The 27,892-nt window shown below is 49.8% G+C and overlaps 4 protein-coding genes and 1 long non-coding RNA gene across 9 annotated transcripts in view; 3 read left to right on the top strand and 2 right to left on the bottom strand.

The window, feature by feature from the left end:
* myh6 (myosin, heavy chain 6, cardiac muscle, alpha) overlaps positions 1–2,131 on the top strand; it is a 7,143-nt gene extending 5,012 nt beyond the window's left edge. Inside the window, exon 2 of the mRNA XM_008313663.3 lies at positions 1–2,131. This exon is cut by the window's left edge and continues 42 nt beyond it. Coding sequence (XP_008311885.1) covers positions 1–1,918 — 1,918 coding nt within the window. The 3' untranslated portion in view covers positions 1,919–2,131.
* Positions 2,132–2,532: 401 nt separating this feature from the next.
* Positions 2,533–7,679, bottom strand: zbtb1 (zinc finger and BTB domain containing 1). Of its 2 annotated transcripts, none has more exons than XM_017033480.2 (2): positions 7,490–7,679; positions 2,533–5,719 (listed from the first exon to the last, which is right to left on the bottom strand). In XM_017033480.2, the coding sequence occupies exon 2, from the start codon at positions 5,713–5,715 to the stop codon at positions 3,703–3,705; it is 2,013 nt and encodes a 670-aa protein (XP_016888969.1). In that variant the 5' UTR covers positions 5,716–5,719; positions 7,490–7,679; the 3' UTR covers positions 2,533–3,702. The 2 variants fall into 2 exon arrangements, with proteins under 2 accessions (XP_016888969.1, XP_008311884.1); XM_008313662.3 differs by lacking the exon at positions 7,490–7,679 and adding an exon at positions 7,040–7,196.
* Positions 7,680–7,852: 173 nt separating this feature from the next.
* Positions 7,853–11,996, bottom strand: LOC107988764 (uncharacterized). 3 transcript variants are annotated; one of them, XR_003050069.1, is made up of 11 exons: positions 10,952–11,996; positions 10,695–10,855; positions 10,557–10,623; positions 10,362–10,483; positions 10,207–10,286; positions 9,353–9,666; positions 9,172–9,266; positions 8,630–9,085; positions 8,398–8,551; positions 8,217–8,317; positions 7,853–8,134 (listed from the first exon to the last, which is right to left on the bottom strand). It is a non-coding gene; the product is annotated as an uncharacterized LOC107988764 (long non-coding RNA). The 3 variants fall into 3 exon arrangements; XR_003050067.1 differs by having other exon boundaries at positions 8,398–9,085; XR_003050068.1 differs by lacking the exon at positions 10,207–10,286 and having other exon boundaries at positions 8,398–9,085.
* Positions 11,997–12,049: 53 nt separating this feature from the next.
* LOC103381353 (kunitz-type protease inhibitor 1-like) lies at positions 12,050–15,884 on the top strand. Of its 2 annotated transcripts, none has more exons than XM_008313661.3 (10): positions 12,050–12,938; positions 13,134–13,285; positions 13,364–13,505; positions 14,052–14,222; positions 14,366–14,398; positions 14,548–14,679; positions 14,800–14,850; positions 14,930–15,100; positions 15,178–15,246; positions 15,318–15,884. In XM_008313661.3, exons 1-10 carry the CDS (start codon positions 12,176–12,178, stop codon positions 15,497–15,499), a joined length of 1,866 nt encoding a protein of 621 aa, XP_008311883.1. In that variant the 5' UTR covers positions 12,050–12,175; the 3' UTR covers positions 15,500–15,884. The 2 variants fall into 2 exon arrangements, with proteins under 2 accessions (XP_008311883.1, XP_008311882.1); XM_008313660.3 differs by having other exon boundaries at positions 14,524–14,679.
* Positions 15,885–16,035: 151 nt separating this feature from the next.
* Positions 16,036–27,892, top strand: part of cep170bb (centrosomal protein 170Bb) — a 12,573-nt gene continuing 716 nt past the window's right edge. Inside the window, exons 1-19 of the mRNA XM_025057071.1 lie at positions 16,036–16,390; positions 16,775–16,915; positions 17,144–17,233; positions 17,353–17,431; positions 17,513–17,571; positions 17,660–17,753; positions 17,867–17,968; positions 20,000–20,512; positions 20,903–21,861; positions 22,397–22,549; positions 22,680–22,785; positions 23,653–25,329; positions 25,398–25,629; positions 25,800–25,920; positions 26,724–26,879; positions 27,195–27,283; positions 27,355–27,466; positions 27,555–27,606; positions 27,693–27,878. Coding sequence (XP_024912839.1) covers positions 16,811–16,915; positions 17,144–17,233; positions 17,353–17,431; positions 17,513–17,571; positions 17,660–17,753; positions 17,867–17,968; positions 20,000–20,512; positions 20,903–21,861; positions 22,397–22,549; positions 22,680–22,785; positions 23,653–25,329; positions 25,398–25,629; positions 25,800–25,920; positions 26,724–26,879; positions 27,195–27,283; positions 27,355–27,466; positions 27,555–27,606; positions 27,693–27,878 — 4,885 coding nt within the window. The 5' untranslated portion in view covers positions 16,036–16,390; positions 16,775–16,810. The remainder of the gene's footprint in view (positions 16,391–16,774; positions 16,916–17,143; positions 17,234–17,352; positions 17,432–17,512; positions 17,572–17,659; positions 17,754–17,866; positions 17,969–19,999; positions 20,513–20,902; positions 21,862–22,396; positions 22,550–22,679; positions 22,786–23,652; positions 25,330–25,397; positions 25,630–25,799; positions 25,921–26,723; positions 26,880–27,194; positions 27,284–27,354; positions 27,467–27,554; positions 27,607–27,692; positions 27,879–27,892) is intronic.

The following is a 27,892-nucleotide window of genomic DNA, read 5'->3' as shown; positions in this document are numbered from 1 at the left end:
TCTGGTGTCACAGCTAACCAGAGGAAAGAACTCCTACAACCAGCAGGTGGACGATCTACGAAGACAGCTGGAGGAGGAGGTGAAGGCCAAGAACGCACTGGCACACGCCGTGCAGTCGGCTCGTCACGACTGCGACCTGCTGAGAGAACAGCTGGAAGAGGAACAGGAAGCCAAGGCCGAGTTGCAGAGAGCTCTGTCCAAGTCCAACAGTGAGGTCTCCACGTGGAGGACAAAGTATGAGACGGACGGGATCCAGAGGACAGAGGAGCTGGAGGAGGCAAAGAAGAAGCTGGTTCAGAGGCTGCAGGAATCAGAAGAAGCCATGGAGGCGGTGAACGCCAAGTGTTCCTCTCTTGAAAAGACCAAGCACCGCCTTCAAAATGAGATTGAAGACCTGATGTTGGACATCGAAAGATCTAACGCAGCAGCTGGAGCACTGGACAAAAAACAGAGGGTCTTTGACAAAATCCTGGCAGAGTGGAAGCAGAAGTTTGAAGAGTCTCAGTGTGAGCTGGAGGCCGCACAGAAGGAGGCGAGGTCTCTGAGTACGGAGCTTTTTAAACTGAGGAACGCTTACGAGGAGAGTCTGGAACAACTGGAGACAATAAGAAGAGAGAACAAAAACCTACAGGAAGAGATCACAGAGCTCACTGACCAGCTGGGCGAGGGTGGAAGAAGCGCCCACGAACTAGAGAAGATCAGAAAGCAGCTTGAACAAGAAAAGGTTGAGCTCCAGTCAGCCCTGGAGGAGGCAGAAGGTTCCCTGGAGCATGAAGAGAGCAAGATCCTGAGAGCACAACTGGAGTTCAACCAAGTGAAGATGGAGATGGAGCGCAAAATGGCCGAGAAGGATGAGGAGATGGAACAGGCTAAGAGGAACTACCAGCGGACGCTGGAGTCGCTTCAGTCCTCCCTGGAATCAGAAACCAGGAGCAGAAACGAGGCACTGAGAGTCAAGAAGAAGATGGAAGGTGATCTGAACCAGATGGAGATCCAGCTGAGTCACGCCAGCAGACAGGCAGGTGATGCTCACAAACAGCTAAAGAGTCTCCAGAGCTTTCTGAAGGACACTCAGCTGCAGCTGGACGATGCACAACACAGCAACGAGGACCTGAGGGAAAACATAACAGTACTGGAGCGCCGGAACAACCTGGTCCTGGCTGAGCTGGAGGAGGTACGGGCGGCTCTGGAGCAGACAGAACGGAGTCGTAAGCTGGCTGAACAGGAGCTGTTGGACGCTTCCGAGCGGCTGCAGCTCCTTCACTCCCAAAACACTAGCCTGATCAACCAGAAGAAGAAACAGGAAGCGGACGTGCTCCACCTCCAGGGCGAGATGGAGGAGGTCATACAGGAAAACCGTAATGCAGAGGAGAAGGCAAAGAAGGCCATCACTGATGCAGCCATGATGGCTGAGGAGCTGAAGAAGGAGCAGGACACCAGCGCACATCTGGAACGCATGAAGAAAAACATGGAGCAGACCATCAAAGACCTGCAGCAGCGTCTGGACGAGGCCGAGCAGATCGCAATGAAGGGAGGCAAGAAGCAGCTCCAGAAACTGGAGGCTCGCATTAAAGAACTGGAGAACGAACTGGAGGCAGAACAGAAGAGAGGGGTGGAAACCATCAAAGGAATCCGCAAGTATGAACGTCGGATCAAAGAGCTAACCTACCAGGCTGAGGAAGACCGCAAAAACATGGTCCGCCTCCAGGACCTGGTGGACAAACTGCAACTCAAAGTCAAGTCCTACAAACGCACAGCTGAAGAGGCAGAGGAAGCAGCTAATGCTAACCTAGCCAAACTCCGAAAAATGCAGCACGAGCTAGAGGAGGCTGAGGAGAGAGCTGATGTTGCCGAGGCCCAGGTGAACAAGCTGAGGGTCAAGACCAGGGACGCCCCCAAAAAGGGCCTGGATGAGTGAGTTAGCACCAGTCCTGGTGACGACCCCGTGTTTGTAGTTAGCCCACTGTGTTACACTGTAGTGTAGTAGGTGTCTGTATGTAGTGTGTGTAGTAACCAGTAGTTAAGCAGTTCCATGTGATTTCATGTCATTTTCAGTTGCCTGGAGTGAAGTGTTGGACTGTGCTAGTTTCACCTGTTTAACTAAAGAATCATTAAACAGTTTCTTTACTCATTTCTTCATTTTCAATTCCTTACAAACCTTTGCTTTAGACAGACTGTGAGCGCCCCCTTGCTGTTAGAAGCCATCTGATTCTCACAATGTGGATCTCAGTAAAGGGAGACAAGAAAATAACATTCCATTTAATTCAATCAATCGCTTTCCCAGACCAAAGTCCATAGAGAAAATCAGAGATTTTAGTTCAGACCAAAGTGAACTGAAATATCACTGTTTACAATAAAGGCCAATTCATTCTATATCGTTCTGAATGAAGGGTTTCAAACAGTCACAAAATATATTTCCACTAAATGATGGAGGCAACAACTGGTGTGTGAGGTAAATCACTGATTATCTCTGTGAGGTTTGGTGTGGGAAAGTTTACACTACGAAAAAAAACTGAAGTGAGTTAAACACAGTTGATTTAAATGAAGCTTTTATAAAAAGGCTTTGTTTATTTGTGAACAGCAGAATCCACCAGTGGTGTTTGACTCTCCACAGGTACCAGTCAAGGCAGAGGCAACGCACCGCAAACTGTGGTAGTCACTAGCTTCATCTTGGATAAGTGGCATGGTTACAGTCCGACCTGGTTAGTGAACAAAGTCGGTGAAGCTACACCAAACAATGATTTTAGTTGTAGCCACGCACTGACGCCCTACAAAATAACCACTTCAAATTATTCAACCTTCCCAGATTTAAAACTCTTTATTTAGAAAACCTTGACTTTTACACAATGTCAAAATAGAGTTTTTGTGACTGATGTTTGGGTTGTGGTTTAAATATAAGGTTTTGGAGCGACCCAGTTGGACATGATGAGTTCTACGCACCGCTAACTTTAGCCCCAGCCAGCTGTCGGTGGCCCCTAGTGGTGCTAAAGTTGATATGACAAACTTATCAAGGCTTCTCGAAAAATGTCATATTTTGTTGCAAAACTTGGAGCAGAACCACACAAACATGTGACAGGTCTGACGATTCTGGTTGAAATGAAGAAGACGAGGGACAGGAAGTGAGCTCAGATCATCAGTAGTGTTTTCATACTGCTGCAGAAAGGGAACAAAGCTACGATGGACCAATCAGTGAGCAGGATCTAGTTTGACCACACCTACCAACTACAACAACACATTGAGAGAGGCCATGGTGCTGATCCAGAATCATCAGTGGTACCAGTCCAGAGCTGAGGCCCAACAGGACCACAGTTCCTACCTCTGACCAGACTTTGGTTTTAGTTTGACCGGATCTCGACTCAGTCCAGACTGGACACGACCTTCTGTGTCAGACTCCACAGCTGGGAAGTCATGTGACCTGATATAAATAGAAGAACCGAAGCATTCAAATAGTTCCTGAACATCAGTTTACAATGAATTAAAAAAATAAATACAATTCAGCTGCAGTTCTAACAGGACCAGTTCAGTGACCTCGGGTTGGAACGCCGACCCGGCCTGACCCTTCCTGACGTGAAGCTGTGAACGACTTATCGACTGCTACAAATGATGAGCCTAAAAAAGTGCAGGAACCATGGGTTGAATGCAGAGAATTCTTCTCACATTTGTGGCTTTGGTAGAAAACAGATCCGGTTCTTGCCGGCACCTCTAAATTCTCTTTGTGTGTTTGGAGTTGTAGTGGCTTCTCATGTCTTTCCGCAGTCGGAACTTTTCTCCGCACACGCCGCAGATGTACAGATGAACATCCATGTGCTTCTCCAGCTGCTCCCCGCCAGGAAAGATCTGGAAGCACACCTGGCAGATGGTCTCACCGGCCGACAGGTGGGAGATCATGTGTCGGACGTGATCGTGTTTGAGAAAGGTTCCCTGGTCACACACCGGACAGACGTAGCGCGCCATGCCTTTGTGCATGTCTGTGTGCAGCCGCAGCTGGCGCTCGCGGAGGAACTGCTTGCCGCAGGTCTGGCAGGTGAACTGCTTCTCCTTGGTGTGGACGGTGTAGTGCTCTCGCAGGTGGCAGCGTTGGTAGAAGCCTTTCCCGCAGATGCTGCAGAAATGTTTACGGCGGTGATCGTGCTCAACGCCCTCCTCCAGCAACACTGGGCGGAACAGTTCCTGCTCATGGCAGGTCAGAGTGTGTTCTAGAGCCAGGCTTTCATTCTGGAAGAGGAGGCCACAGTGAGGACAGGCCAGGTCAGTGGCCTCCAACAAACCCTCCTCCATACCCTGATGATCCTCCAGCAAGGAGGCCTCATCCTCCCCATGTGAGTCCGACTCAACTCCCTGAGCTTCGCCGCAGCGCTCCGCGTGCTCTTGCAGCTGACGGCCTTTGATCAGGACTTGACCGCAACGTCCACAGGCACAGATGTGGTCCAGGTGGTCGGACAGGTAGTGGGTGGACTTCTCCTCCTCCATCAGCACAGCACCACACAGCTCGCAGGGGGAGGACTCTGTGTCTCGCCTCTCGTCTTTGACTTTACGGAGCTTCGTAGGAATTCCTGGATCATCGCCGCAGGACATGTGCACGGTCTCCAGACCAGAAACGCCAGGTTCCGATTCAGGATCTGAGCAGGTTTTCTCTCTCAGAAAATCTTTGTGTGTCATGGCGTCTAAGTGCAGACGACAGTCGCGAGGGGAGCGCTCACCGACTCGGACCATTTCAATCTTTGAAAAAATGGTTCCTTCCTCCGGTTCAATTTTGACAGAGATGTTCTGGGTGGACCCGGGTTCATCGTCCGTCCCAGACACCACAGACCTGATGTTCAGGACAGAGCTGGGCGTGGCCTCCGGCCAGTCGTCCTCACCCTTACAGAGGACCTGCTGTTCCTCAGTGCTGTCCGAGGTGGAGCTTTCGGCTTTGCTGGAATCGTTGTCGCCCTCGGTGTTCCCTCTGGGGGGGTGGTAAGCTTTTCGGTTGGTACAGGTGAGGATATGCTCGATCAGCAGCTTCTCACAACTGAAGACAAAGCCGCAGTCGTCGCAGGTGTAGGTGCGACCGAACCGTGGACGCTCTTTGAGGGTCGAACTTCTTCCACTCGGCCTTTTCCTTAGGTCGCACGGTTGCTCCAGCGTTCCATCGACAGTGGGCGGGCCGATGATCAGAGGAGCAGAGATCACCTCTTCAACCACCGCCGGCCTGTTAGCGGTTACTGGGACGGGTTTCTTTGAGCGCTCCATCTCGGCTGCAGGCGCAGCTCTCTGCTGCTCATACATACGTACGCCGAACATCATCTTCCCGCCCCCGGAGACAGAGGAGGAACTGGAAGAGGAGGCGGAGGAGGTCGGAGCCAGGTTGGAGCTCCTGATGTCACTCAGGTCCTCCAGTGAGTCGGGGATGTAGTACATCTGAAGGTACGCCATGGACGCCTTGAGCTGCTCAAACTCGTAGCTTCCCACCACGATGCGTCCGAGGTACATGAGCTGTAGAATCAGGTCGAAGCATTCGGCGCTAATCTGCATGTTGCTGAGGTCCAGACGGCCGGTCCCCTGCTGGTCACGGATGAACATCATCCTGAAGTAGGAGCTGCAGGCAGCCAGCACCGCCTTGTGGGCCCGGAAGTAAATGTCACCGATGGCAATGAGGCAGTCACACAGGAAACCCCACTCCCGCTGATTGTTGAGTTGCTGGAGGACGTGGTCGCTGTGGCTCGGCCTCGCCATCGTCCTGCAGACCACAGAACAACACAGAGAAGTTAGCAGTTGGTGGGAGTGGGGAGAGTGGGGGAGAGAGGGGGGGATCTGAAAAAATCTTAGTCATCAAAACATTATAAAACTAAACTAAGCTATATATTTATGTGTGTATATATATATATATATATATATATATATGATACATGTACATACAGTATGTGTATATACTGTATAATTATATCGTATTGATGTAGGTATATATATTTATTTATTTATATATGGGCCAGTAACATTCAGAATAAGTCAACATCCACTTCCTTTGATCATCCTTCATGTTTATATTATTGCATTTTATACATTATTATTCATGTCCGAGCCACAATTGATTAATGAATTAACTCTGCCTTTATGGTGTGGGTTTTGAACCAACAACTTGTTAAATCACTTTAACACAATGATAATGATATCAATAGTTCTACAAAAACTTTCTTCACACAAACATGTGGGCAGTACTACTGCAGTACAAAAGTACAAAAGTCAACATTATGTCAGTCTTTGTATTCAAATGTATCGTAAAATATGATTTTTTTTTTTTAAATAACTGAAAACACTTCAGTACGTCTGTGTTCTAGACCAGTGGTCCCCAAATCCCGGGACACGCACCGGTCCATGAGTCAATCGGTACTCGGCCGCACAGAGGGAATGCATAACTTACGTTATTTTTGTTTTATTTATTATCTGATTCTGAACAATGTTTTATTTTGAAAAATGACAGGATTCTCTCCGCCTCATCTGTCTACGACTCACACTTTATAAATGTGAAGGTTCGTGACTCGGTCATGTCCACTACCTTCTTAAAATGTTCTCCTCCGGCCGCTAACACCGACTACATCACCGCTACATACTGTATAAAGTACTGCAGGACCAGGTACCATCATAAGTACTAGAAGGTCCTGCTCCATCGAAGCCCAGTGTTTGTATCTCGACGTTTATTCTTTTCAAACTTGAGTTTCTTTCTCAGTTTCAGTCTCATTGCTGCGTTAACGTAACACCAAAACTTCAAAGGTCACAAAGGTCAGAAATAAATTAACTAAATTACAAACTAGCACTACTGTAATTATAAATCACTAAACTGAACGAAATACAGTTTCGCCGCAATTTATTAATGTTTTACGGTCTGTTATATCAAAGAAATGCTGGAGAACTTTTCTTCATCCCGAATCCTTTATACAAAAACATTTATTTCCCCGTTGTTTTTTTTTTAATCGTTCGACCACTGTCGTCTCTGACCATGTTCCAGTTCTTTATTTAAAAGGTTCTGCTCTGCGTCTCCAGCAAGAGTTTCACAGTTTACCGGATAGGGGCCGCTAGTTAGCGGTGGACACCGGGCCTCACGGCTCTCTGAGGCCGTCCAGCAGCGCCCGTCCTCCTCCTAAGGAGCTCAAGCAGAGGCCGCGCTGGAGCCAAGATGGAGGAACGGCGATAAGCTGCGCGAAACCCTCTATTCTTAGCACCCGCTTTTCCGGAAACTGTCCCTTCAAAGTAAACGTAAATGATGTAGGAAAAAACCCCAAAAGGGACACAGCGTAAAGTATAACAAAAAAGCTTAAATGATTTGAAGAACATTATTGAGAACAATACTGGAGAACCCACAACACACTGTTGGAACTGAAATGAGCCATTAAAGAGTGTTGGCTCAAATGACTAAACGGATGTAGTCAACGTAAATGCGAGGACCGCTAGCCCCGCCACCCCCGCCCGTATTATAGTGGCAGCAGGCCCGTACACGAAGGCAGCGACTTACCGAGGCTGTTGGGGGCTGTCAAAGAGGCTGCAGCTGTCGGCGGTGGTTCCCGCTGCCCTGGAAGGTCCTGGGCCGATGGTCGGAGTGAGTTTTCGGGGAGAAGCGAGACGAGCGATAGCTGCTTCTTCTTCGTCTTTTGCTGCTATTGCAGAAGGAAGCACTTCCGCATGCAGGCCGGAAAGTTTAGTGGAGACGTCATTTCCGTGCATACCCTAACCTTCACAATAAAACCCTTTTGAGCCGAATACAGAAGCGGCAAATATTGATCAACAAAAACTAAAGGATTGGAATAAAAATAAAATAAAGGATAATGTGAATGAAAATGAAAGGATTGGCAGGCAGGGGGGTAAGGAGAACGGGGGGGGGGGATCTCAGTCCACCTGGAGTGTCAGAGTGCCCCCTGCAGGTTATGTGGTGAGGCCGAGCCTGGTACTATTTTAGGGCTGGTGGTATTTGGGGTGTGGATGAATAAAACACAGTACTAGAACAGAACCTAGAACTGATCATTTATTTTTGAAGGTTCTTCACATCACAGTCAGCTGATCATCCAGATCTGACAGCAGGTCCAGTGACCAGCCACCACCAGTGTTCAGCAATACACGGAAAAACCTGGTCCAGGTCCTCCAGGTGCTGGGACACATGTCACTGTTGGGACAGACAGGGACAGGGACAGGTGAGACAACAGAACCCTGGACCAGGGTCCACTCCCAGTGACTCCAGAACCTACCAGGGCTGATCTCTGCTAAGGTGCTCCACTGTCCAACCCTCAAAGTCCTGGACCAGGACCATCCTGCTGCCAGTCATCTCGGCCACGCCCACCAGGTCCACCTGACAACAGAGTGGGAGGAGTTATCTGTGGGCAGAGACACAGCTGGGAGGTGACGGGTGAGTAGGTCTGAGACAGGTACCAGCTGAGGTGGGTCAGTGGGCTTCAGGAGACCCAGACTGATGTAGGGCTGGGCCGTGGCCAAGTGCTGCACTGATGTCACTTCCTGTTGGAGGTTGAGGTCCAGAGAAGACGACCAATCCAAGGGGAAGATTCCAACCAGGTCCAATAAACCTCTTAAAGACCACAAGGTCACATGACATGAAGTCAGTCCAGATCCCACAGACCTGAGGACCAGTCCAGATCCTGCTCACCTGTAAGAACAACACAGAAGCTCTGGTCGGAGGGAGGAGTGGAGGAGACCAGAGGTGTGCAGACCACGCAGCAGCTGGAGGAGAAGGAGGGTCTTACTGCAGGCTCCGCCTCCAAACTCTGTCAGAGCCTGATCTCTCTCTCTCTCTCACACACACACACACACACACAGTTAAACATGTCAGATGACCCTCAACATCAGACAAACTAGAAACTGAAGGGGGAGGAGGGGTGAGATGGGGGTGAGATGTTCCAGTCTGTTTATGGAGGTCAGGGTGGTCCAGGTCCACATCTGGGACTAATACCAAGAACTTGTGGTCAGGTGGACTGGTGTAGACGGTCACACAGCCGTCCAGAAACAGGAAGCAGCTGATTGGAGGAAGTCCACTCATGATGTCAGAGCCTTCCTTCAGACGACGGTACTGATGAAAGTCCCAGGGAACCCTGCGCTGGTCCACCTGAGAACAAGAAGCAGTTGACACCGTGGAGGTCAAACTAGTAAAGTACCCATGATCCTCCGGGGCTGCCCGTGTCACACTCTCACCTTTATGAGCACGCCGTGGTCGTCCAACGCTGCTGCGTAAACCTTGAAACCTGCTGAGACCACCAGTCCAGAGTGGATGTGGTACAGACAGCCCCCTAGTGGTAAAGCACCCACAGATCATGAGTCATCCATGTGTAGTATTTGGACCGTGTGTAGTACTTCAAGAAGTTGAGGAACTCACCGAGCTGCAGACTGCTGCTCACTTCTGGAAGCTTCTGTGACTCATGGTATAGACCAGGGCAGGAAGTGACATCACAGAGCTCCAACAGTTTCAGTTTCACCTGCTGGTCACAGGGATTCACTGCACCACACCCATGTCCTAGAACCCCCCCCCCACACACACACACACACCTGCCCTGAGAGCTGGACAGAGCTGGTCCCCCTGCACCACTGCTTGGTTCTCAACATCCACCCTCTGTTGGTGCAGCTCTGCCACCTGCTGGTCATCTTCCTGCACTGACCAGCAGCTCGTAGTCTCCACACTCATTTCCTCAACTGCACACAAAGGTTTGGAGACAAACGTAGAAAAAATGTCACATAAATATAGTGGAGTGGAGGGTAGGGGTGTGGAGTGGGGGTGGGGGTGGAGCCAGGAAACTAAGTCTCAGACAGCCAATAACTAGTACTGAATTATAGGGTGAAAAGGATGAAGAAACAACCAGAACAAACAATGATAATTATGTGCATCAGGACAGTGTTTACAGACCAAAGTCCATGGAGAAAATCAGAGATTTTAGTTCAGACCAAAGTCCATAGAGAAAATCAGAGATTTTAGTTCAGACCAAAGTCCATGGAGAAAATCAATGATTTTAAGCAAGACCACAGCTTGTTCACTGCTGCCTCCAAGAAATTCTGATTGTCCTGATCACAGGGCTGGTCTGACATAGGCCGGGCCACGGACCTGAGCTTGAAACACGTGCTGATGATTGGATGTTAGGATGCAGGAGATTTGTTCTCGCTCCCAGGAACTTAAATCTATGAGCTAAAATGACTGATTTTCTCTATGGGCTTTGGTGTGGCGCTCTGTGTTCTGACCTTGGCTCTTGTTCTGGACACTGACACCTGGTGGTTTGTCTCCAGGCGGCAGGAAGATGTTGTCCAATGTATGAACATTTCTATCCCACACAGAGACACATACACATCACAACTGAGCCACACCAACACCAGTGTGTTTAAAGATGTCCAATTACCCATCAGCCCATGCTGCAGCAGTAGGTTGGGAGTCATCATAGTTGTGAAAGGAAGTGGATGGTGCAGCTACAGGTCCAGGTCCAGGTCCAGGTCCAGGTTCAGGTTCGACACAGTCTCTGGTCTGATGGAAAGAGCAGTCAGACTAGGATGGTTTGAGACGTCACATAGATGTAGGGGGCGCTACTGACACACACCTGCTGTGACATGTGAAGGTCCAAGACTCTGGTTTTCTTCTCTGCTGAAGCTGCTGCTTCAGCTTCCCTGTGAATGGGGGCAGGTGTCAGGTCATAGGTTAAAGGTCACTGGTCAGTGGTGCAGCCATGTGAACTCACCCTCCTTGTGCAGGAAGTATCTCTCAGATCGCAGCTCTTCAAAGCTCAGCTCCTCTTGTCCTCTCATCAGCTCATCTTTGCAGTATTGGCTGACTACTGTGGCCCCGCCCCCTTCAATATGCCCCGCCCCTTCAGTCAGCAGCTGCTGCTATGACGTCATTCTGGGGTCACAGGATCATGAGATGGTATGTGTTACATCGGGTTCACGTGATCAGCCAAGTAACGTCACGACCAATACAAGATAAAAAAAAACTCACATTGACCAGAGCTCAGTACTCCGTCCGACCTGCAGGGGGCATTAATCCATGATCAATAACAGATTATTAACCAGTTACTGAAGAAAGTGCTTCATATAAATACCATAACAACACCAGGTGACGTCACTGTCCTCATTCAGAACCTCATAGAGAAAGTGTTCATTTTTAACACATGTTCAGCTGCAGTGACGTCACACTGTGACAGCATCATCGCTCTCAAAGGTCACGTTCATGGAGCAGAACCTCAGACCTGAACCTGATCCAGTCTGTGAACCAGATCAGAACCATCGGTACTGATGACTGTGTCTCACTGTGGACAGTAACGGAGAACTGCTGACGTCATACACTCCCTGGAACCGACGTCAGTACCGGTCCAGACAACAGGTCCTCCAGTACTGAGTCAACGTCCGCCGAAGACACCGGATACCAAAGAGTATGAGGAGCGGACACTTCCTCACGTCGACGTCATCACACAGGTCCACCACCGCTTGGAGGTTGAACTGCTTCAGAATCGTTTATATACACTATATAAATGATACTACTTATATAATATATAAATATATATTTAGTACTGAATATAGTTCTGAATATTACACCTTTGGTAGTATTGCTAAGCGTATTATACTACAGTCGTACACGTTAAATTCCTCTCAGGCCCTGTCATGTGCTCCTCATACCTCATGGTGGCAGTACAGCAGCAGGTGTTGGTGCTGCAGTTTGAGTGTTGACACACCAGTGACGTCAGAGGTGGAAGTCCGACTCCTGGGACACTCGCCCGGACTCGGTGTTCTCCTGGTGGTCAGCAGGGGGCAGTGAAGAGAAGAGGGCAGTTTTTGATGATGATGAAAATAAAACATTTTGTGATTTTGAAGTCAGAGCAGAGAAAACCAGAGGAAGACAGAATGGACAGCAAGACTGATATTAAAAGTAGGGAGCAGGGACAAGGATTGGTACGTTTATTGAGTCTTTTTGTTTGTCTTGATTTTGTGTAGTAAATAAAAAGAAAAGTCTGTGACTCCAGTCTGAGAAGAGAGAAACAGGAAATCAAACATCAAAATCTCTACATTATTTTATATAAAGTTTATTTAAAAATAAAATATAAAATGTTGTCATAAAGAAGTCAATTTAGTTTAAAAAATAAGAATAAAGTGAGGCGCAGTTGACAAGTCTTTACTATCACTACTACGAGTAAAAACACATCATATGAAGTCAATTCAATAAATAATGCCCCGTGACGTCAGAGAACCTTTAATGAGCAGGTGGCAGCACCTCGGTGACACGGGAGGAGGAGGGTTCGAACTTGCGACCTTTCGACACAAGTCGCGCCAGCGCCTCACCTCCTGTCCTCACACCCAGTCACCTCACCCTTTTACACCAGGAGGAGATACGCCACATGACGTCACACAGGTGTCGGGTTTCAGTTCCTGCTTGAACACACCTGAGCCGCAGGTACAGACGGAGCTTCAGCTTCTCTCTCACTCCAAGAGAACCAACATGGCCACTCCTGTTTCTGCTTCACCTTTTTCCTCCGCTCTGCCGCTGCTGCCGCTGCTGCCGCGCCGCCTCCTGCCGCTGCTGCTTCCTCTTCTTCTCTACCTGACGATTCTACCGCCGCAGCGACAGGGCGCAGTGACAGCACAGAGCGCGGACTGCAGCGACGCCTCGTCCTTCCGCTCCGGTCAAGAGGATTTCGTCGTGGACGCGGAAGACGCAACTGAAGAAGGAGCGGAGCTGCTGGCCACCGCGCACGCACAGTCCCGTGACGACTGCGTGCGCGCTTGCTGCGCGACCCCGCGCTGCGACCTGGCGCTGCTGCAGTCGCCCAATGGAGACATCTTCGCCGCATCAGCGGAAAACCGCACCTGCGTCCTGTTCCGCTGCGTTCACAGAAACCGCTTCGTCTGCAGGTTCGTCAACCAGCGCGGCTACAGTAGCTACGTCAGAGAGTCCGTGTACCGGAAATACCTGGCAGGTCCACAAGAGTCACGTGAGTGTGCCGTTCCACTGACCAATGAATCAATGAGCTGAGAAGGCTGACACGTGTGATGTCATCACAAAATCACCTGTCCTGTGATGTCATCACACGGGCCTTTAGTTTCGTCAGACCTCAGGGCTGACTGTGATTGGACTGTGAATTATAGAGGGCAAATCGTCATCATCGTGTCTGTGACATCACCTCCAGGTAAGCCCATTGCTGACGCGGGCCGTGACGTCATCATTCAGCCAGGTCAGACGGTGACTCTGAACGGCATCGAGAGTCTAGCCCTGGGCGACGCCCACATCACTTCTTACCAGTGGAGGGCGCAGCGAACTGAACACGAGGTCCAGTTAGAGGTGAGTCCCGGGGTGGTTCTCTGCCACCTGCCGGCGGTGTGCTGCAACTGCACTCAGTGTATGTGTATTTGAATGCAGGGGACCCGTTTCCCGGACCAAGTCAGACTCTCGGACCTGCGACCCGGGTCATATGACTTCCTACTGACGGTCACCGACTCAAATGGCCAATCAGAGGACGCCGAGGTCTCAGTGCTGGTCCTGGGTCCAGAGGAGTCCAGCTGTGAGTACACACACACACAGTGGGTAAGAACATCAGCCCAGGATGCCACAGCGGTCCAGTACCTCGAGGTTAGCCACGAAGCTAAAGAAAAACAGCTAAAACACAACAAAACCAGGAGCTAAAGGGTTAAAAACAGTGGCTCACTGTTTGTGTTTTGACACTGCTGGAAACACACCTTTATTTGAACAGGTCAGACTGGAATGACACACACACACACACACACCAAGCTCAGCTCCAGTGAGGCAACAACACTGAGGTTCAATTCTCTGAAAACCTCAAATCTTTGATTCTGAAAAACGTTTTTCACCAGTTCTCAAACACTGAACTGTTGAACTGATCATGTGACAAATGACAACAAGATAAACTGAACTGAACATTAGCTCAACATGGTTCAGGTTAGCTTAACCTTCTGAGAGCGGATGTGCTAACAGGTGTTAGCACCTGGTGTTAGCAAGTCATTGACTGCTGTTGTTCAGGAAATAAACATTTAACACTTCCTGTCTCTTTTTGGTCACCTGCGGTCCGTGTCTATCCACTTCCTGTCAGCGTATTGTCTGGCCCCGGTGAAAGTGGGACCGTGTCGTGCAGCATTTCCTCGCTGGCGATATGACGTGACGACAGGAAGCTGCGTACAGTTTGTGTTCGGTGGCTGCAAAGCCAACAAGAACAACTTCCTGTCGAGTGACCAATGCGAGTCTGCCTGCGGGGGGGTAACAGGTGAGCCACAGCGCCACCATCACTAATCACCCCTAAGGTCCAGTCAGGGGCTGGATGGCGTGCAGGTCCTGGTCCTGGTCCTGGTCCTGGTCCTGGTCCTGGTCTCAGTCCACCAACATGATTGTTTGTCTGTTTGTTTACAGCGACATCAGAGAGAAGCTCCGCCCTCCCCACAGGTCAGTCTGTTGTTAGCTGTTAGCTGTTAGCACAGGAACCATTCTTACCAACTTTGATTCGTTGTTGTCTGACTCATTATTTAGGTTAGCTCGTTTAGCTAATGGCCGTCTTTCTGTCCATTAAGACTTCACCGCAGCGTTTCTTTCAGAGGTTTGTGACGTCACATGTCGTCCCGAGGATCAGCTGACCTGCGGCAGCGGCTGCTGTTTGGACCGAAGTCTGGAATGTGATGGTGTGAAACAGTGCAGTGACGCAGCAGACGAGGAGCACTGCCACCAACGTAACACACACACACACACACACACACACACACAGTGCAGTAACTTTGTTGGTTTGTGGGAGGAGCTCACATTTAACACACACTTCACCTGGTTCACCTGGTTCACCTGGTCTTCCACAGTGAACCAGACCTTCAGTCGTCTCCTGAGCATCGACGTGAACCAGCGTAAAGGTACTGCCTCACCCTCACCCTCACCCCAACATCTTACATGTTGACCCCGACCCTCACCCCCTCCCCTCTGTCTCCACAGCACGGTGTGCAGAGCCACCTGTCACCGGTCCGTGTCGGGCCAGTCACACCCGCTGGTACTACGACCCTCTAGACAGGAAGTGTCACCGATTCACATATGGTGGTTGCCATGGGAACGACAATAACTTTGAGGCGGAGCAGAAGTGCAGTGAGATGTGTGATGGTGTGACGGGTACGTAACAACAAGTCCAAACCACCACGTACCTCCGTCTGTTTGTTTGATGTGTGTGTGTGTGTGTGTGTGTCCAGAGCGTAACGTTAACTTCAGAGGGATGTTTGATCGCTATGAGAAGGAAGACGACGACAAAGACGACTCAGGTGAGACAGGCAGACGCAACGGTCGTCATTGTTCAGTGGAATCAACTTACCAGGAAATGACCTCACTGCAGGCTCAGTGGCTCTGGCGGTGGTCCTGGCGGTGGCCATCTTGGCTCTGTTGGCGGTCCTCACCTATTGCTTCCTGAAAAAGAGGCGGAGTCAGACACGTAGTCCCGCCCCCATCAGCACCACCCACGCCGCCCTGTCGGAGCAGGAGACTCTGGTTTACAACAGCACCACCAAACCTGTGTGAGAGTGGACCAGTGAGGGACCAGTGAGGGACCAGTGAGGGACCAGTGAGGGACCAGTGAGGGACCAGTGAGGGACCAGGAACAGATGACCCCGCCCCCCAAAACCACCTGTCTAAACAGCACCTCCCTTTTAATGTTACCTTTCTGATCACGGTTTGAGTTCAACATTTCAACAAAACTCTCTCTCTCTCACACGCACACACACACACACTCACACACTCAGTGTCAGTAAGTGTTTTTTTTGTGTCACATAATCCTTAAAAAATGTATCTTTTGGTCTCAGGGTTAGTTTTATCTTTTATCTGTGTTTGTAAGTATGATTTATTGCTCGTTCGTTTATTGATGTGAAAAATAACCTGAATGTATTAAAAGTCAAAAACAATCAAACATGTTTCGTCCGTGTGTTTCTGACTTTATAGAAGACACGTTTTAATGAAATATACCGCTAATGGTCAGAGGAAGGGTTTCCTGAAAGTCAGTTGTTTTAAAGTAAAATCTCTGATTTTCTCCATGGACTTCGGTCTGAACTGATCACTGAGTTCTTCCCGTCTGCACGTAGCTGTTGAAGCACTAGGGTCTTTTAATTTGAAGGTTGCGCTTGGAACTTCCGCTGACGCTGCTGCAGCATCAGCATCACCCGCAGCATCAGTAGCATCTTCGGCATCGCTGCAGCGGAAAAACCGCAGGTACCGGGTCTTTTCTAATGTCGTGTCCGGGGTTCATCTGAGGAAGAGTCGTCCGTCGGTGTTCGTCCGTGAGAGAAAGGAGAGGAGGAGCAGGGGAGGGGATCTCCGTCACCTCTTTCATCTGAGGAGGAGGAGGAGGAGGAGGAGGAGGAGGAGGACGCTCCTGGATCCGCACTAGGACGAAGGACAATCCGCTGTTTTCATACGGTGTGTGCGCGTGTCAGTGTGTGTCTTTTGTGTCAGTGTGTGTCTGTGTGTGAGGGGAGGGCGTGACCACTGACTGATCTCTCTCTAGACGATGGTACTTCCGGTCCTCTGAACCATCCTGCACAGTCACTTAATTTTTAAAAATGACGTCACATCTGTCTGTGCACGTTTGTGCGTGTGATTTTACCATGACACCATGTCTGTCAAGAAACAACAAATCAGAATGACATCAGCAGTGACTTCAAAATTGGGCGGGGCCTCTGCTCTGACGTCATCACACACACCTGTTTGATATTGTTAATAAATTAAAAAGGCTAAGGAAGGTTAAGGGACGCGGCACTGACCTGATTCATATGGCCTCTGCTTGTGGACTCCATTTCCCAGGAGGCCGTTGGGTTTGCTTCCGTCAGCTGGGTGAAGATGAGCGTGACGTCCTGGTTTTTGGTCAGCAGCTCAGGGTCCAGGCATCGTCTCCCAAAGGAGATGATTTTTGTGGGTCGAGACGACTGTGAGCTGATGCTGCAGGTGAGACACTGCCCCTAGTGGAAGTGGACAGTATAACAGGAAAGAAGGAGGGTGCTGTGAATCCTGACTGACAACACACACATACAAAAATACACACATTTTTGTTAATTATTAATGAGTTAGTGACCAATTATCAGTTAACATTTGATTCAATGTCTAGTCGTTATTGATCTTTAACTGATGATTAACTGATTAACGTTGATGTTTGATTTATTTACCTGTTGACAGTCTCGCAGTGTTGACAAACAACACGCCGTCATCAACTACAACGCAACAACAGACGAACATCTGGTCAAAGACCTGGGCAGCCTGAACGGGGTGAGAGTTGGCGGGCGACCGACCGACCGGCTGACCGACCGAACGAACAAACAAACAAACAAACACACAAACAGATGTGTGATCTCAGTGTGTTGTTGTTGTTGTTGTTGTTGTTGCAGACGTTTGTCAACGACCTGAGGATTCCTGATCAGACCTACATCACTCTGAAGGTTTCAGATGTCGTACGCTTTGGATATGATATCCTGACCGTGTGTGTGTGTGTGTGTGTGTGTGTGTGTGTGTGTGTGTTGTTGTTGTTGTTCTTAACCTTCTCTCCACATTCTCATGTATACGTCCTGGAGAAAAGTCATCACAAAGTTCCAGAGGAGGCGCTGAAGGTGAGTGTGTGTGTGTGTGTGTGTGTGTGTGTGTTTTTGAGTAATTCATCTATCTGCGTGTGTGTGTGTGTGTGTGTGTGTGTTACAGCATGAAAAGTACAGCAGTCAACTACAGATGAATGTGAAAGTTCCAGAGGAAGAACCGAGCAGTGGAGAGAAGAACCTGAGCAGCAGAACTCAAGGTACTGTACGACTGTTGTTGTTGTTGTTGTTGTTACACTGTTGTTGGCTCCAGTAACACTGTTGTTACCTAACCCTAACCCTGACCCTGACCCTGACCCTGACCCTGACCCAGAGAGCCCTTCCTGTCGACCCACACCTCTGTATGGTCAGCCATCTTGGTGGGGTGAGGAGGATGTTGGGAGTAAAGTCCAGAGTGCCTGTGAACCAGTTCCAGGTACAGTACAAACAGCTACTCGTAGTAGAAGTAGTAGTAGTAGCCGTAGCAGCAGTAGTAGCACTAGTAGCAGCAGTAGTATTAGTAGTAGCAGTAGAAGCAGTAGTAGTAGTAGTGGTAGCAGTAGCAGTAGTAGCAGTAGTTGCAGTAGAAGCAGTAGTAGCAGTAGCTGCAGTAGTAGTAGCAGGTGTAGTAGTAGCAGTAGAAGTAGTAGTAGTAGCCGTAGCAGGAGGAGTAGCAGGAGGAGTAGCAGTAGTAGTAGCAGCGGGAGTAGTAGTAGCAGGAGTAGTAGCAGTAGCAGCAGCAGTAGCAGCAGTAGTGGCAGCAGTAGTAGTAGCCGTAGCAGCAGTAGTAGAGTAATTCATCTATCTGCGTGTGTGTGTGTGTGTGTACTACTACTACAACTACTGCTACTACCACTACTACTTCTACTACGAGTAGCTGTTTGTACCTGGAACTGGTTCACAGGCACTCTGGACTTTACTCCCAACATCCTCCTCACCCCACCAAGATGGCTGACCATACAGAGGTGTGGGTCGACAGTAAGGGCTCTCTGGGTCAGGGTCAGGGGCAGGGTTAGGGTTAGGGCTCTCTGGGTCAGGGTCAGGGTTAGGGTTAGGGCCAGAATTAGGGTTAGGGTTAGGGCCAGAATTAGGGTTAGGGTTAGGGCTCTCTGGGTCAGGGTCAGGGGCAGGGTCAGGGTCAGGGTCAGGGGCAGGGTCAGGGTCAGGGTTAGGGTTAGGGCCAGAATTAGGGTTAGGGTTAGGGCTCTCTGGGTCAGGGTCAGGGGCAGGGTTAGGGTTAGGGCCAGAATTAGGGTTAGGGTTAGGGCTCTCTGGGTCAGGTTCAGGGTCAGGGTCAGGGGCAGGGTCAGGGTCAGGGGCAGGGTTAGGGTTAGGGCCAGAATTAGGGTTAGGGTTAGGTAACAACAGTGTTACTGAGTGCAGTAGTAGTAGTAGCAGGAGTAGTAGTAGCAGGAGCAGTAGCAGCAGTAGTATTAGTAGTAGTAGTAGGAGTAGCAGCAGTAGGAGTAGTAGCAGCAGGAGTAGTAGCAGTAGCTGCAGTAGTAGTAGCAGGTGTAGTAGTAGTAGCAGGAGCAGGAGGAGTAGTAGCAGCAGCAGGAGGAGTAGGAGGAGCAGGTGCAGTAGCAGCAGTAGCAGGAGTAGTAGTAGTAGCAGCCGTAGGAGTAGTAGGAGCAGCAGTAGGAGGAGGAGTAGGAGTAGTAGGGGTAGTAGTGTTAGTAGTAGCAGTAGAAGTAGTAGTAGTAGCCGTAGCAGCAGTAGTAGCACTAGTAGCAGCAGTAGTATTAGTAGTAGCAGTAGCAGATGTAGTAGTAGTAGCAGCAGCAGGAGGAGTAGCAGTAGTAGTAGCAGCAGTAGGAGTAGGAGCAGGAGTAGCAGGAGGAGTAGCAGGAGCAGGAGGAGTAGGAGGAGCAGGTGCAGTAGCAGCAGTAGCAGTAGTAGTAGCAGTAGGAGTAGTAGCAGTAGCTGCAGTAGTAGTAGTAGAAGCAGTAGTAGCAGCAGTAGTAGTCGTAGTAGGAGGAGCAGGTGCAGTAGCAGCAGTAGAAGTAGTAGTAGTAGCAGCGGGAGTAGTAGTAGCAGCATTAGTAGCAGTAGTAGCAGCAGTGGTAGCAGCAGTAGTAGGAGGAGCAGGTGCAGTAGCAGCAGTAGTATTAGTAGTAGCAGTAGCAGTAGCCGTAGCAGTAGTAGTAGTAGCAGCAGTAGTATTAGTAGTAGCAGTAGAAGTAGCAGTAGTAGCAGTAGCTGCAGTAGTAGTAGCAGCAGTGGTAGCAGCAGTAGTAGCACTAGTAGCAGCAGTAGCAGTAGTAGCAGCAGGAGGAGTAGTAGCAGCAGTGGTAGCAGCAGTAGTAGGAGTGGTAGTAGGAGTAGTAGGGGTAGTAGTGTTAGTAGTAGCAGTAGCTGCAGTAGTAGTAGTAGAAGTAGCAGTAGCAGTAGCAGCAGCAGGAGTAGTAGTAGTAGTGGTAGCAGTAGCAGTAATTCCCAATTGTGTTGACGACTTTGTTACTCTCAGACCTACAGAACCAGGTTTTCTGTGTGGATCCAAACTTTTCTGGGTCACTTCATGATGTCCAACCAAAGGCCGTCTTCTCCACCTACAACCCTCAACCGAACTACTTTGAGATCCCCACCAAAGACCTGCAGCATTCCAGAAGCTTAGAGGAGGAGCTTCAGGAAATTCCCACCAAGGACACAGACAAGTCGACAGCACCGCCCTCCCCTCCGACTCCGACACCACCCATCGTCCAGAGCCACGCTTCCTTCACCATAGAATTTGACGATTGTTCGCCCGGAAAGATCAAGATCAAAGACCACGTCACCAAGTTCTCCACCCGTCAGAGGGTGCATCAGAACCCCCCCCACAGGACCGCGGTCAAAACCACACCTGTTGATGTGATGTCCTCAGAAAGCAAGGTGGCCGATTGGCTGGTGCACACCGATGTCAGCATGATGAGACGACGTCCCGTGTGTGAAGATGTGTTCAGCACCAAGAGTGACCTCGCCATCAACATCAGGACACTTAAAGGTCAGAGGTCATCCTGCTCTTTGGTATTTACAGAGGTTAGACCCAAGAACAGAATCCACCTGTTCCTGTGTCTGACGTTGTCCAAGAGGGACAGCAGAATAATGACCACGTTTGTTGTCAAAAGTGTTTAGTCCAGTGAAAAGTTACGAGACGAGGCTAACTGTCAACTACGCCAGAATTAGCCTAAATACTCAAGTTTTGCTAAAGTCGGTAAAATGTTAATGTATCAAAGTAAAAAGGTGGATTAAAGTATCTGAATCTGGAACCAATGGTTAAACAATGGTTAAAGCCAGACGGGACTAGAACCCTAGACCACATTAATCCTCCTGATTGGTCCAGCTGGAGGCTTCTGACTGGTCCACACCTTTAGGTATCTGCTCCTGTTTACAGGTCATCGCCATGACGATGGAACCCAGAGTGACTCTGAAGACCCAAGTCTCAAAGGAAGGACTCAAAGCCGCTACTCTGTCCGGTCCGAGCATTCAGAGACTACGCAGCAAATCGTCCAATCAGATGTGTCTTTCCACAGCCAGCAGTTCTCTCCAACCAGAGCAGAGCCCCCTGCCTCCCTGGGTCAAGGACAGCACCTGTCCCACAGCCCGCCCTTGGAGGGCCCCAGTCAGGGTCCCTCAGAGCATCTGACTCAGCAGGCCTTCGTCATCGAGTTCTTTGATGACAACCCCCGTAAGAAGCGCTCCCAGTCCTTCACCCATAACACCCACAGCGACACCTACTCCGCCCTGAAGGCTAAGTTAGAGCGCAGGAAGGTAGGAGAACGACCAGCATCTGTGCATGGACATGTTTCCCTGAAGAGTCGCAGTGGCCCCCAGAGGTCCAGTTCCTTAAAAAGGGAGAAAACAGAGGGGGAGGCAGCCAGTACAAGTGTCCCCCCACAGTCCTCCCCGGGCATCATTATCAGACCTTTTGGCAGTGTTGGGAAGAAATCCAAACTGGCACAGGAATTTGTTGCTGAACTCCTGAAACAACCCACCCATGCTGAGGGGGAGCTATCTCCAGTACCGATGTCTGCACCGCCGGTGATGGTGACGCCGCACGCCAGGATTCCCTCACCACAGGAAGCTCCGGCACTTTCCTCAGTGGCCCCCTCTGCATGTCCCCTTCAGCCCCCAGTGGTTTCCCAGCTCTGCATCTACACAGGCCCTGGACAGACAGTGGCAGCCCCCACAGTGCCCCCACTGCAAAATGCCCTCAGATCAGTGGACACCAAGGGTGTACAGAGGGCATTACGGACCGAAGAGGAAGACAGTCTGAGCGACGCTGGAACCTACACCATTGAGACAGAGTCACAGGACCAGGAGGTGGAGGAGGCGCGTCACATGATTGATCAGGTGATCAGGTTTCCTTGAGGATCACATCCAGTAGACGTAGCTATCTGGCTGTAGGTCATTCTAGTGGACAGGTGTTGCGCTAACTGCGCTAACTGCTGACCAATCAAGTTACAGTTAGAACTTCATCAAAGGCTAGGTCAGGAGAAACAGCTGGTGTTGGTGTGGAAGTCATGGTGGCTAGGCTAACATCGGGACCAGACGGTAGACAGGGATGTTACCGTGCAGAGATCTTGTTCCAGAGGCTGGGGGAGGGGCAGCAGAATGAGACAAGAGTCAGGACAGAGGAGGTCGGGGGGGTAGGTGGTGTGGAGAGGAGGTTGGTTGGTTCAGTGATGGAACTGTTTTATAGAGGGTTAGGGTCAGCTAGGTGCTTGGACCTGGAAAGAAACCAGATATTGGCGTTGGAAATGATTGAGGTTTGAGGAATGTAAACCTGGAGATGGTGGTCAGAACTGCATGAACCTTCTTCTCCTTGTCACCCCCTCCACCACCTCCTTGCCCTACAACCTTCCACCCTAATCCTTCCCGCATGCAGGTCTTTGGAGTGCTGGAGTCTGCAGAGTTAAGTGGAGTTGACAAACCTGTGGTAGAAGGACAGGAGGACAGTACTAACCTGCCTCCTGATGTTGGCGCTGTGGACCCCTTGCATGGCTTTGTCCCAGCTGATGTTCCCTCAGCCCCAACTCAGGTAAAACCTCTAAACCCAGTGCAGGTCCTGGTTCTTGTGCATGCAGATTTGCTTTTGCCGGTGTTCAGGAACTGTCCTCTTTTGGAAGGGTGTTCTTGTCCGGTAACTTCCTGTCCTCTTTTGTCCTCAGGCTGCAGCTGCTCTAGAAGAACCAAAGTGGGTTTCTTGCTGGGCCAGTCTGGCAGGTGGCTACGCTGAACCTGGGTCCAATCCACCTGGGACAGCAAGTCCAGAAGGTAAACAATACAAGAAAAGAATCTTCATAACTGTCTCCAAGAAAAGGTCCAAAGTAGGGTCACATCCATGGCACTACTACTACTGCAATACTACTGTACTACTACTGTACTAATGTACTACTACTGCAGTACTACTACTGTACTACTACTGCACTACTACTGCACTATTACTGCAGTACTACTGCACTACTACTGTACTACTGTACGACTACTGCAGTACTACTACTGTAGTTGTACAGTAGTAGTGCAGTAGTACTGCAGTAGTACTGCAGGAATAGTGAAGTAGTAGTACAGTAGTACTGCAGTAATAGTGCAGTAGTAGTACATTAGTACATTAGTAGTACAGTAGTATTGCAGTACTACTACTGTAGTTGTACAGTAGTACAGTAGTATTGCAGTACTACTACTGCAGTTCTACTACTGCACTACTACTGTACTTCTACTGCAGTACTACTGTACTACTAATGTACTAATGTACTACTACTGCACTACTACTACTGCACTACTACTGCAGTACTACTGTGTCTGTTTGTAAAGAAATAGTATTGGCTCGGCCTTCAGTCAGGAGGTAAATATACTGTGTATAAAGGACTTTTTGACTTAATTAGTAATTCCATGTATGTACTACATATACACAGTATATACTGTGAAATCTATTTCTATATTAAATCAAATCAAATCAAATCAAATTTTATTTATATAGCCCACATTTACAAAATACAGTTTGTCACATGGGGCTTCACAGGGTTGGTAACATCCTCTGTCCTTAGACCGTCAGCCAGGGTAAGGAAAAACTACCGAAAGAGAAACCCTTTCAAATGATGAAACCGGAACCACTGATGTGATGTTGTGACCCCTGGCTTTCAGATACTTGCTTCGTGAGGTCAACAGGAAGTTGCAGCTACGACTGCTCAGAGTCCGAGTCCAGTTTTAGCTGTAGGACCAGACGGCTCCTGCCTCAGGTTCCTCCAGAGAAGAGCAGCAGTGCCACGCCTGGGATCCTCATTTACTGTGAGCCTCACAAAGACCTGGACCACACAGACACAGTTGTTGCTCCTCCCTCTGCCCAAGGTCTCTCCGTCCACGACGATGTAGATCCAGACAGCCTGAGCGATGCCAGCCGCTCAGACGACGCTCCGGTTCTGGAAAGAACAAAGAGTTCAAACGCACCCGGAGCTTTGTCTCCTGACTTTAGAGACCAGGACAAGTTGAGGCCACTCACCAAGTCCACTTTCTTCTACATTGGCTCTGAAGACTCTTCAGACAAACCAGACCAGATCTGCAGTATACATCAGTCAGAGAAGTCACATGATCCCCTGGTCAAACCTCCTGCTACCACTGTCCTAATTCGACACTTGAGTGGACCTGATCCCAGAAGGTCAGGGGTCAAACCCAACAGCTCTGCCCCTGACCTTCACACACAGAACAAGGACTCCATATTGACTAAAGACAACGGCGCCTCCTGTTTTGTTCGTCAGGAGAGCTTCACTAGAGACCGGCCTAGTGATGGGATCCAGCTAAAGAAACTCCCCCACATTTCTAGCCACCCATCGCTGAGGGACTTGGAGCAGAGAAAGAACACCATCCAGGACACGCAGTGTTCGCCACAGGAGACCGAAGGAACACTGTTCTCTCTGGACAACAGGTTCCCTACTTCTGACTCAGGACGCAGCTCCAAAAGAGGCGGTTCCTCCAGCCACGTGGAGGACTCCTTATCAGGCGAGTCTGATGTGGACACTGCAAGCACTGTGAGCCATGTGAGCAGCAAAAACGCAATGACTGGCTCCACCCCCAAAAAGCATCGGGTGATCAGTGGACTTAAAAAGGAGAAATCTTCTTCCAGTCCATCAATCCAAGAAAAAGGACGTCAGCTAAGTGCACGAGAACGTCTCTCTGAAAAACGCAGAAGCCAGAACAATGGTGAGCCATCAAAGAAGGTGGACGCAGCAAAGTCACTCCAGATGCGCCGCAGCACAGGAACATGCGGGTCATTGGATCTGTCTGAGGGCCAACAGGGTTCTGGACCAAACTGGTGTGAAAATGTATCATCAGACCAAGAAACATCTCATCCTCCCGGTCGCAGCAAGAAGCTTCAGAAAGACACCAACAGAAAAATGCCCAAGACACCAACTCAACAGGTTCTAACCCGTTCCAACAGCCTCTCCGCACCTCGTCCCACCCGTGCCTCCATGCTGCGGCGAGCGCGGTTGGGTGAGGCATCAGACAATGAAGGTGCCGAGACTGACCGCGGATCCCAAAACTCCGATAACATCACTACTTCTTCCAAAGTTGCGACTGAGGGAAAAAAACTGTCCAGGCTGGACATCTTGGCCATGCCCAGGAAAAGGACCGGGTCTTTCACGGCTCCCAGTGACTCCGAGGTTACAGGTCGTGTCTCTGTTTTCACTCGAAATGCCTCTCGAGCCTCTGCCAGGAAGGCCTCCGAGGGCGAAGTACAGCCGGCAAACAGCAGGGGGCTTGGAGCTCCAAAGAAGCAACATCCAACAAAGTCCAGGTCCAGTGGAGCCAAGTACCAGAACCCAGGTGAGTAGACTTGAAGGTCTGCAGATCTGAACCTCAACATCAGCCTGAACTAAACCAAATGTCCGTAGGGTCTCGTCGCAGACAGAAAGACTCGGAGTATTCCTCGTCCTCTGAAGAAGAGTACCCCGTACACAAAGACTCCTCTCAGTTCATTAGCTCCGCCCACACCTCTCAAGCCCACTGGACATCCACTAGGTCGACTTCATCCAAGTCCCCACCTCTGGAGATGGAAGACAATGATGAGCAGAACCAGGTGGATGCCTACCAGAACTGGTCTACGCACACCGCAGAGATCGCAAAGTAAAATCACTTTTTTCACTCTTGTTCGGTGTTTAGTCTCAGACATCGGGTCCAGGACTAACTCCGGGTCCAGGACCCGATGCTTCAGTCTAAGTTCTACAGACTCCAGACTCCAGGTCTAAGGTTAAAGACCAGGTCAGGTTCTGACTGTGTTTCCTTCTGTGTTTCAGACTCAGTCAGGACTTGGCAAAAGACCTGGCTATTTTGGCCAGGGAAATCCACGATGTAGCAGGAGACGGAGACTCGATGAGTGCCTGCACCCCCGCCTCCACCATCTCCACCAGGGAGGAGGTGAGTAAGTGCCCATGGTAAGATCCATCTTCAGTCCTCCTCAGACAGACCACAGACCATTTTAAGATCTAGACCTGGTCTGGTGTCTGTGGGTGCTTCAACCACTGGCCAGTGGCCCTGCTTGTGTCAGTGCAGCCTGACCGACAACGGCATCTATTTGCCATATTAATAATATACGCCATCATTTCGACCAGTGACGGATGAAATCACCGAGCCCTGAGGTACAACAACCAACACCAGGTGGCGCTCACACCATGCCAATGGTAACAAATGGTTCCATCTGTGAGGTGAAGGTCTGTATCATGGTTCTCATTTCGCTCCCTCACTACCTCGCAGATTTCCAATCTTGCGGTATTTTATGGTACATTTCCAATATTTTCATTATTTTTGTGATAAAAACATTTTATAACCTAAAAAAATTAAACAGTAGCAATAGAGCAAAAATAAACTAAAAGACATCGCTGGTAGCTTTGTTTAGCTAGAGATCGAACACAGCATTCTGTTCCTCCCTCTGATTGGCTCATGCATCGTAGCATCTCTCAGTAGCGCCCCCTGTCTGTCGACCACTCTCTTGTTCACTCTGCGTCGTCATTCAACAACTCTACTGTGAATATAACTGTGTGGGGGGGGGGTGATAACAGTGGGGGAGGGGGTTCATGAAGGGTTAATAATAGAAGAACGATCTGACGTCTACGTTGTGGGTTTTCCCTTTTCGCGGGGGACCATAAAACTGACCAGTAGTACCGGTACCAGCAACACTAGAATTCTAAAACATGAACCAGAATCTTCTGATTTCTTTACAGCTGGTCCAACAAATTCCTGAACTAGGACTTAACTTCCAGAAGGTTCCTCCTGGTCCTGGTCCCCCAGAAGGAGATCCTCCATTCTCTGAACGTGATGCTAACATGAACCCCCCAGAGTCAGGCTCTGAACAGCGCAGAACCTGGAACCGTGAAGAGGTCTGGAACTGTTTAGACTGACAGACTGACAGACACCTAACCCTGACCCTGACCTTGACCCTGACCCTGACCCTGATGTCACTCCCAGAGATTTTCCGTTGAGTTTTAGCTAACGCTGAGCCTTTAGCCTTTTGTTCTGGAGCTAACGTTCAACTAGGCTAACCTTTAGTTCATATTTATGTTATTTACATCACCATAAACAAAGAAATGAAAGTAATAGACAACGTACCATGTGGCACCGCACCATGTTGGTTCTATACGCAGTCCACAAGACTTTGGACTCTTCAGGTCCTGAAGTGGATGTGGTTCTTGCAGGTGATCCTGGACAACCTGATGCTGAATCCAGTCTGGCAGCTGTCCCAGGACATCCGTCAGAACACGGAGCAGCTCGCTCAGAACATGAAGTAAGTTCTCACTGCTGCTGCACCAGAACAGAGCAGTCCAAATGAATCCAGACTAAACCACATCAATCCAGAATCCTTTTCCTCACCAGGGTCCTGTTCCAGAACAAGGTGCAGGTCTGGGAGCAGACTGAGGCCAGGATCAACGCCGAGAACGACATCCCAATCCTCAAAACCTCCAACAAGGTAGTCATGGGTTTAGGTCCTGGTCCTGGTCCTCTGTCTGGGTCTGGGTCTGGTGTGAACCAGGTTCTGTTTCGCTCTTCTGTTTTAGGAAATTTCCTCCATCATCAAGGAGCTGCGACGAGTCCAGAGGCAGCTCCGAGGTAAGACCTGTTCCCTTCTCAGACTTGATCCACTGAAAAACCAGGACTGACCAGGGTCCCCCCCCCCCTCCTCCTTCTTGGTTTAGTGATTAACACCATGGTGGAGACTGATGGGAACCTGGACCGGGGAGCCGTGGTGACCTCACCCCCCACTTCTCAGACCCTGTCTTCATCCAGGGACAAGAGACCTGCCCCCAGGTCCTGCATCGGCCCCAGCCCCTCCAATGTCAACGAGAGAACCAGACGGCTGCCTGGGGGGCCCCCCACAGGCCGTGACCAGGCCTGG

Source organism: Cynoglossus semilaevis, chromosome 7 (genome assembly GCF_000523025.1).
Source record: "Cynoglossus semilaevis isolate Cse_v1.0 chromosome 7, Cse_v1.0, whole genome shotgun sequence".
NCBI classification, from domain to species: Eukaryota; Metazoa; Chordata; class Actinopteri; order Pleuronectiformes; family Cynoglossidae; genus Cynoglossus; species Cynoglossus semilaevis.
The sequence above is the reverse complement of the archived record's forward strand: the minus strand, read 5'-3'. Positions and strand labels throughout refer to the sequence as shown.

Coding starts and splice junctions, on each gene's coding strand:
- zbtb1 (XM_017033480.2), bottom strand. CDS start 5,715: ATGGCGAGGCCGAGCCACAGCGACCACGTCCTCCAGCAACTCAACAAT.
- LOC103381353 (XM_008313660.3), top strand. CDS start 12,176: ATGCCCCGTGACGTCAGAGAACCTTTAATGAGCAGGTGGCAGCACCTC. Junction 12,939..13,133: donor GGCAGGTCCACAAGAGTCAC/GTGAGTGTGCCG, acceptor CATCACCTCCAG/GTAAGCCCATTGCTGACGCG. Junction 14,680..14,799: donor CGAGGAGCACTGCCACCAAC/GTAACACACACA, acceptor GGTCTTCCACAG/TGAACCAGACCTTCAGTCGT.